This window comes from Sturnus vulgaris, chromosome 2, assembly GCF_052056855.1.
Source record: "Sturnus vulgaris isolate bStuVul1 chromosome 2, bStuVul1.hap1, whole genome shotgun sequence".
Classification (NCBI taxonomy): Eukaryota; Metazoa; Chordata; class Aves; order Passeriformes; family Sturnidae; genus Sturnus; species Sturnus vulgaris.
The window spans coordinates 32,867,432-32,876,648 of record NC_142244.1 but is presented as its reverse complement, the minus strand read 5'-3'; the positions used below and the strand labels follow the sequence as shown (position 1 = coordinate 32,876,648).

Below are 9,217 nucleotides of genomic sequence, written 5' to 3'. Positions count from 1 at the left end.
AATGGTGTATTAGCAAATGTGTCCTTGTTACTATGTGTCCTAATGTATAAGGTAGCAAAGCAAATTGCTGACAGTTACCTCCGAATGGTTAAGCATGAGCTGGATAGCCCTTCTGGAAATGTCTGTTGGAAGGGTTGACTGAAAAAATCTCAGGCACAGAGCTGTTTAAAGCCTCTCATGGCTATTTTCTACATTGCCCTTACCTAAGGTCTTTGTCAGAGGATGGTGGAAAACACCTGAGCCAAAGTTAAGAAGTCAAGGACTCTGCCAGGTCTTATCAATAAAAAATAGTCTGACCCTTAAAATTCTTTGACCAGCATTGAAGCACAGAGGTTGGGAACCCCTCTCAGAAAACACAGTGTGGATCTTCTTGCATAGACCCAGGAGGTTTCATCATTACCTTCCTTGACTAATGATGGGAGGTTATATGGGGAAATAAATAATACCCCCTCATATAAATATCCACCTCCCAAAAAAAACTGCTGGTGAGAGGAGAACCCCCCTACGAGGAGAGAGGTATTGTGGCAGAGGGTGGGAAGAGGGCTTTCAGGACAGACAGGTTCCAATTCAGTCACAGCTTACAAATCCAGATGCTGTGACTTTAAGGAGCATATTTCCCTTGTGCAAACTCTCTCTTATATGACGTTGGGGAACAGCTGGGCAGAATTCCTTAAACCACCTCTGAGAATTAAACTAGAGGCAAAATGTGCACCAAGTTTTTTGCTATCTGGTTGCTTGGTTTTGTGTCTTGTACAGTTAGGAAAGCAGCGATGAAGTCCATGTGATTCATCCACACTAGCTGCAACACCAGCTTAATTCTTTAAAAAAGGTTTTATATTCTTATGAGGTTCTGTAAAAGTAATTTTATACTATCGTGACTGTCATGAGTTTCCAATTGAAGAGCTAGCTGTGCTCCATACTGCTTCTTCCCAGTGTCTGGGGGTCAAGTGCCATGCCTGTCTGAAGTCCACTAGGGCATAAAGGCATGAAAAAAATGCCTACTGGGCATGAAAAGAGAAACTACTAGAACTCACACTTGGGATGCCTCTGCAGAGAGAGAGAGAGAGACTTCAGATACAGAGCTGGGAATAGAAGTGCTGAGTAATATGATGACTACTCCACTGTCACATGTGGTTCAAGCCCATCTGCTAGGGAATCATTTCTGAGGCACGTCACACTGAACTTTGTGCTAAGGGATTTAGCATCTGTCCTGTAGTCTGTGTGAAGGAAAGAGACTCCCAGGACTGTGTGCTGTGACAGCAGTCTAAAGGAGCCAGACAAAAGTATGGCTGAAACCTGCAAACTGGTAGTAAGACTATAGTCTTCATAGTTTCTAGCAGCTCCAGGTTTACTCTCTAGTTGGCAAGTGTGCATACACCATCTCTTTTTTCTTTGTTCTAGTTTTTCATCGTTTTGCTGATAATTCTCCTGGCAGAGCTGATATTAGTCATTTTATTCTTTGTTTATATGGACAAGGTAAGCAAATATGCCATATAGATTAATTATCTTTACTAGCATGTAAACTAGGTTCAGTTTTTTTATTTGATGAAGGTATGTGGGTTCTTCTGGATCTTCACTTTGGTGAAGGTTTAACCTTGAAATTTTGGTTGTCTATTGTAAGCTGCTTCTGAAGGGCAAGGAGGAAGTGATGGGGAGAGCAAGCAGGAGACAAATCCCTGAAATAAAACCATGGTCTGGAGCCTCCCTTTTCATCTTGTCCTGAAATCTTAGATAGCCTTCAACATGTTTGATGTCTGCAAGAAGCTGATCATCTTGTAGTCCTGGGTTGTGGAAAGTCCTGCTTAAAACCTCATAGCTTCTTTGAACATAGCCCTTTGAACAGGACCGGAGAAGAGAGGCATGAGATATTCACAAATATTCCAAATGCCACCAGTTGTCTCACTTGACTGGGCAGTCCCAGAGAGTTTGGTGTGAGTGCAGAATGCATCAAGAGGCAGTTTTTCATAAAGCCCATCTGTAGGAATCTGCTATCTCGTGGCGACTAAGTGAAGTGGGCACAACTGGCTGGCCCATCAGATACTTAACACTGGAAAAGTGACTGGGGAACTGGAGAGCTCTGCTAAACACAGGGTATAACCTTACAGTATGAATATGTCCAGACTTATTTTAAAACAGCTCTTCCCGGACCTTTATCTCTTCTCCGGTTGTCATTATGATGCCTGCTACTTTCAGGGAGTTGAGGTGGACTGCTGATTTTGGCTGGGTTGTAAAAGAGGGATGAAACAGAACTTATATGGTTGACCTTTACGCCAGGACCATAATCCTTTCTCTTCTACCAGTTCACTACTATCCGAGGCAAGGTACATTCCTACCTGCGTCCAGGACTCTGGGCTCAGACTGAAATGAATACAAGAAATGGGACATCTCAGATCTCTTGTTACGCTTTCCAGTTTGTCCTGTAAAGAAAGAAGAGCACATTTGAAAGTCATAAATCCTACAAGCTTGCTCCCACAAGGAGAAAAACAATAATGCCTTTTTTCAACTGATTCTGTAGTGGCTATTCACTATAGCCTGCCTGAACCCATGCAAGGATAACTCCGCTAAGGTTGAGAAGCCAGGAGTCTGGTTTTGGGATATTAGCAAATAAAAGCTGGCTTTTATTTGGGTTACAGACAGGAGAGGCTGTTGTGGGGTATTGCCAGCAGCTGTCTCTGGCAAGGTTTCAGCAACCTTAGCAGATTCATGCTTTCATGTTCAGTTTGAATCAGATGATGACTGTATGATGGACTTTTAGCAGAGGTCTCCTATCTCAAGAGAATATAATCCATACTTCGCAATCTGAGGGAGACTAGGCCTTGGCAGCTGCTTAAAGGTCCCAATAATTTGTGGGAGTCCTGAAGCTTTTTATACCCATGTTAAGCTTGTGGTGAGAGAAGGTAAAAGATGGGACGTTCTATATGTGTGTCTGTACCATTTGGTCCTTTCCTCTAAACAGCAGTGCATTGACTTCCTCTATCTTCTACATGGTGCAGGTCAGTGAGAGTGCAAAGAAGGATTTGAAGGAAGGCATGAAGCTATACAATTCAGAAAATAATATTGGACTGAAAAATGCATGGAATATCATTCAAGCAGAGGTAACCTATTTTTTCAATAGTAAAAAAGTAACAATTTGGTCATCAAGGCTGCTGAAGTCTGTTAAGTGTGGTATCCATGCCTAGTCTGAAAGTTGGCTAATGCAGGTTTTGATTTCTGATTTTGCACTCTTGAACATCCAAGAAATACTGTGAAACCCAGGAGTACTGTGAAACCCAGGATCAAAGTGTACTCTCTAAGGTGAAAGATGCTCACCTGTGTGGGATTCTCTGTGGCTATCACAGGCATAGAGATGATCTGTAAGAGCAGAGAGGCAGCAGAACCTGCATAGGTGGCCGGACAGCTTTGGCAGGATTTTGCTTTTACCACTTGTGGGCTTATTACCTTATGTTTTGGTGTTTGGGCTCATGTCTCTGTGACAAGAAGATTTGGGTGTGGCCATTTATTTTCTTTAGTTTTGTTTTTTCTTTGTGCTTTTAAGTATTTGCTTTAGGTGATCAGCAACCACAGAACACCTTAAAACTACAAAAGTGTGGTCTTTTTGAAAATAGAGAGTGGTTCACTGGGAGTAAAAGTTTGTGGTTGTGCATGATTTACGAATTGTGCTAGTTCATTTATTAATCCTTTACTTCTGCACAGATGAAATGCTGTGGTGTGAATGACTATACGGATTGGTACCCAGTGCTGGGAGAAAACATTGTTCCAGACCGATGTTGTAGGGAAAACTCCCAAGACTGTGGACGGAACTCTACTGAATCACTGTGGAAAAGGGTAAGGCTTACTTTGCCCAGGTCAGGTCCTAGGTAGGGGTGGGAAGGAACAAAATAGTGGGAATGCACATGAAATAAAACGTGACTGTGGGATTTCAGTGTTCATCTTTCATCATTTCAGGGATGTTATGAGGAAGTTATGAGGTGGTTTGATGACAATAAGCATGTCCTTGGTTCGATTGGGATGTGCGTCCTCATAATGCAGGTAATACTGGTCTGATGTTTTCCAACATGGCTTTGATTTGATGTCAGCATTCTTGACTCTGTTGTGTGAAAAGTGATGCTCAATTGCTATGAGTTGGAATATTATTTCCAAAATGTCAGATTTGTTTTATGAGTTCATTTAAGACCATGTGCTCAGAAAGGAAGCAGGTCAGTAGTTAGTCCTGCAAAGAAGACGTGCTATGCCAGGGTTTGCCTGTGTTTTGATTGCAGGGTGCCTCTTTGGAGTTCCCATATTAAGCCATCTGTTACACTGTCCTTTCAGGAACTGGTTGATTTTTAATTTTGGAAGCAAGTTCTAGAAATTACCAAAATTAGTCAAATCGTGGCCACTGAACTGAAGAGGTTGATGTGTTTTAAAAAATAAGTGCAGAAGTATCATAATAATCTGATAAGGTTTTGGGATTCTTGCTCCAGGGAAGCAGTCACGGCACCAAGCGTGCCAAAGTTCAAGCATTTAGACAATGCTCTCAGGCACATGGTGTGATTTTTGTTATCCTGTGCAAGGCCAGGAGTTAGACTCGATGATCCCTGTGGGTCTCTTCCAACTCAGGATATTCTATGATTCTATCACTGCCATACTTTTGGGGAGAATATCTGAATCTGATCTTTCCGGTCACAGTTAGCTCTTGTTTAGTTAGTTACCTGATTAAACAAGCACAAGTTGTTGGGTCAAAGGGAAGAGTGACTTCTATGTATTGATTCCGAAAAATTGTTGCACGTGTGAGAAAGAACCCTGAGAGCTTTTTGGCCTCCATCTGTGCTCTGACAGATAAAACCATGGACATCACTATGTGCCTGTAAACATACATTCAGATTTACTGCTCAGTGTTGAAGCTTGAGAAACATGGCTAGTGTAGAATGACTGTTCAAACTACAGCTGGGCCATGAACACAGGTCAGCAGTGCAGTTTTGGCAACCTTCCTGTACTAAAGCCCTTATTGTTTGTTTTCCTTCAGATTCTTGGCATGGCCTTCTCCATGACACTATTCCAGCAGATTCACAGGACTGGCAAAAAATATGATGCCTAAAGCCTCTGAAACATTATCACATCAACCTTTCTGTCTCATCATAAAATGAACACGAAGAATGACTGCAAGGAGCATCACGCCTAGCCCTGCTGAGGAAATCCGTCCCATTGACAGATCCACTTTGTTGTTAGTTGTCCAGTTATTATCACAACTTACTTGACTCTTTTCTTTTTTTCTGTTTCACATTTGCCATTTATTTGCCAAAGAGGGGGGAAACTCCCCAAACAAATGGATTTTCTACATGAAATCATAGATCTGCTCTAAGAATGTTTCTTAACTTAAGAAAATGTTTTGCTCTACTAATCCATGCTATATGTGCAAAAATTATGTGTGTTTGACTTCAAGGGAGAATTCTTCAAAGTCTTCCATTAGGTTTTCAACCCTTATGTCCGATTTACTGGAAGACTCAGAAAAACCACTCTGAGAGTCCTAGGAATTGGAGCTGCTTTGCTTTGCAGCTTCTTGTACCTTACGGTGTATACTTTTTTATTATGATAATGATGATTATTATTATGATGAATATAGCTTAGAATTTAGTTGCCTGACTTATAACTTCTTACTGTTTTTGGTTTTACACATTTATTGTACATTAATTTGGGAACTGCTGTGCGATCTCCAGAGGACATGTTTTTCAAAGTTGACAGTAGGTGCAGGCAAAGACAAAACTTTTCTCAAGTCCATGGGGAGGCAGCACCTATGTTTATCAGGGCCTTGATGTCCTTACTGTAACAAAGGTATTTCCTTTAAAACCAGAGACTCTTTCCTCAGATGGAATGCAAAGCCTTCCCATCGGACCAGATGATGAGCTTCCTACTTCTGCGAGGCAAAGTTCCAATGCCTTTACTCACCCAAAGCAGTGCCTGGCTGCTTTATGTTATGCTACTTTGAAAGCTAAAAGTACTGACTAAGCAAGTTACTGCTGGCACAAAGGAGAGAGATTGCAGTCTGACCTACTGGCAGCAGACTTCACTGATTGTGTTGTCTGCTTCAAAAAGTTTGCCCAAGGCATGGCAAGCTGCTGGATGTGAAGGAAGGGTATGGAAATTTGATGGCACCATTATCATGCCATGGCCTTTGTTGTAGGGATTTCCTCAGGCCAAAGACAGCTGTCTCCCTGAGCTAGAAAAGACGGTTTGATTATGAGTGACCAGATGATGCAGAAAAGGGACAATTTCTAGAACAGCACTCAGAGATGGTCACACATTCAGTATTGGCACACCTTCAGTATAGAATTGTTTTTTGCTGACAGATCACCAAGTTCATCCACTGGGTTAGTTTACTCAATGCATATTTTTACCAACATTCCTGTTATAAAACTTGAATGTGTATTTCTCTACTTTGAATGCTTCTTCATTGCGTGAGGCCCCCACTTACCCATTGTTACAAGTTTTTGCTGGTTTATGAAGGAAGAAGGAAAGACTCAGACAATGGAGGATGCTCTGATTATTACTATTACATTATTGGGCTGAGTTTCAGAAACTGTTGAGGATGGAGATTTTGTGCCTTTCAGAGCCATGCCATCTCAAACTGCTCTGGGAAACAAGATTCTATTATGTCCAGTCTGAATATGCATACTTCAAGCTCTAAAAAGATGTAATTTTCATTGTATCATTCAGCCTATCTTTTCCTTGTGGGCTGAAATACCTGTTGAGCCACTTTATATCTGGGAGGTTTTAGTCCCCTATTTATCTTCCTAATAAGTCCTGCATGCATCTGTACATCTAGCAGCAATAGTGTTTTGTGTGACCTACGTGTCACTTTTTTGAGTTCCTATGAAATCAGTGTGACAGGAAGGAGTGTGAATGTGTGGGAGATAGAGACGAATTTGGGTGTTGCAGTGAAGAAGAAGGTTACTATTCTTAGAGCACAACCCTTGCCCATATGAGCACAATGCCCAAGTTTCACAGGGCTCTGGTTTCCCACTAAAGTAGACAAGGCCATATGGGTTCAGCTATTTCACTTGGATAACCTTTGAAGGAGTCGGGGAAGAAGCAGAGGGAAAGCACAGAAACTGAATCCAGTTTTACTTCAATTTCTAACAAAAATTGGGACCAGGAGCATCTGAGCCTCACTGGAGATGGCTGTTCCACATTGAAGAAGGGGCTCTGATGCCCAGTGTATCTGCTGCTACATGTAAGACTGTATCCAAAGTTGCTAAGATGTGTTCCCATTTTTGCAAGAAAAGACAGGATGGTTTTCGTCTAAATGGCTCCACTGCATTCTCCCTTTGGGCAGAGGTGCTTAGCTTTCTCTAGATTTTCTGGTGCTCAAAAAGAGCCAGGTGCAGGGCTGAGTAGGAGAATCATCTCTGTCCTTTTGGATCGCACAGTGGTACCTACCGCATCTTAAATTTTAATCTGCAGTCAGCTTTTGTACAAAAATGGTAAAATATATTAGTGAAAGTAATAAGGAAATAAAAGATGTTTATGAGTAACTCAGAGATGAAATGTGTAGTTGCAAACTCAGCTACTTTGCCTTCCATCCAAACTTATTTTTCTAGAATGCTTCATTCCATTTCACGATCTAGAAGCGTAGATCCTGAAATCTTTTTTTAATGACTACTTTAGGCATTTTAAGCACAGTATTAAGTGAGATAGTTACATGAACTTCATGTATTCATCTCTATGAAGCCACCTACAGGAGAGGAATCAAAAGCAGGACTGATTTGTGTCTCTAGCTGACTCTCTGATGTGGGAGGTGATGACAGACATCCTCAAAGAAGCAGAAAGGCAATACCACTTCCCAGGCAGCAAAAAACAGCTCTGGAAAGTGCAAGGTTGCAGCAGTCAGTTTGTCAGAGAAGGCACTAATTGTCCTGTAATCTGGTCAAAGGGAGCTTTGGCTCATGTATGTATGCACTTTTTTTCACTTATGCTGGTGGGTGGCTGCCTGTGTGTTTTCCCCAAATGTCACTCTGATTATTTAACTATAAGTTGTTTTTAGCATGTTTTAAAATAAAAACTGATACTGAGTAAAAGTATCTTTAATATACACAAATATTGATTTGTATAAATGCATACCTCCCTGTATCTTTAATTCATGAAAGCACAGTTCAGGTCTGTGAAAGTGCTGCTTCTCTGAGTGTTCCTTCAGACTGTAGCATACCTGCTGTCTTACTGCCCTTCAGGCTCCGGAGCTGCCATAGAACTTATGCAGAGACAAAACAGGAGAACTGCCTGAAGAGGTTCCATTTGAAAGCTGAGGAAGTGTGAATTAGCAGTGAATTCTGCTCATTCCTGGTCGTACCAGGGCTGTTTGTTACAGGAAGCCCAGGTGGAAGGTGCTCAAAAAAGGTGCCCATAGCTAAGTAGCATGTGAAAAGCTAAAAGACAATGACATAAATGTCTCCAAGATGACAGAAGATGCCTTGGATATATCATGCTTTGAGTTCCTGGACTATGGCTACATTAAGCCATCTCTCCTATCCTGTGTCCACCTGCTTCATTTCTATGCATGAAATACAAACTCACAGGGAGGGTGCAGAAGGCAGCCAGATTGATCCTTGTGGTCTTTCTGGGTGACATATTGGTCAGGCATAGAAAAGGCAAGGAGGCAAGGATGTTTTCCCAGCAGATGGTTTTTGGAAGCAGCATGGAATAGGCCACACATAATTCTGATGTAACTTCTTTCCATAAGTTGAGCAGCTTCATCCTGTAGCTGGCATGTGGAAACTTGGAGATGTTTGCCTCTGGGCTAACCATCTGTTGTGCAGTAGAGAGTAGACACTAAGAAACAACATGCCATTCCCACCGGGTGATGTTTGCACCAGTGTTTCTTCTATGCAATACCTACTTTCGCCTTTATATAAAAGATTTTTACTAGGATGATACAAAAATAAAGGATTTTTTAAAAGGTGCTTCTTTCAGCTCATTTGTCTCTTAACTCCACCACCAAAACTAGGAAGGGACAAAAAAAGGTTTCCAAAAGGTGAGACATCTATACCAGCTCCACTGCAGTTGAAATTCAGAGCTCTTGAAGTTGTTTCATTTGTGAAAAGATTCCTCACCTTCCCCAGTCCTCTCTCATCCTTCAAAACAATATTAAAACAGAAAAAGTTGTGAAAAATCCCCAAATAATGGAAAAATGGTTTTGAGAGCCTGATTCAGGAAAGAGATTGCAAGGGTCCCAGAGAACACAGAA

At 41.6% G+C, this 9,217-nt stretch overlaps 1 protein-coding gene across 3 annotated transcripts in view; it reads left to right on the top strand.

Annotated features, from left to right (window-relative positions):
* Window positions 1-8,057, top strand: part of TSPAN9 (tetraspanin 9) — a 168,270-nt gene extending 160,213 nt beyond the window's left edge. For all 3 annotated transcript variants that reach the window (XM_014891532.2, XM_014891531.2, XM_014891533.2), the window contains 5 exons: window positions 1,402-1,476; window positions 2,994-3,095; window positions 3,694-3,825; window positions 3,946-4,029; window positions 5,006-8,057. In XM_014891532.2, coding sequence (XP_014747018.1) covers window positions 1,402-1,476; window positions 2,994-3,095; window positions 3,694-3,825; window positions 3,946-4,029; window positions 5,006-5,077 — 465 coding nt within the window. In that variant the 3' untranslated portion in view covers window positions 5,078-8,057. The remainder of the gene's footprint in view (window positions 1-1,401; window positions 1,477-2,993; window positions 3,096-3,693; window positions 3,826-3,945; window positions 4,030-5,005) is intronic.
* Window positions 8,058-9,217: the final 1,160 nt, after the last annotated feature.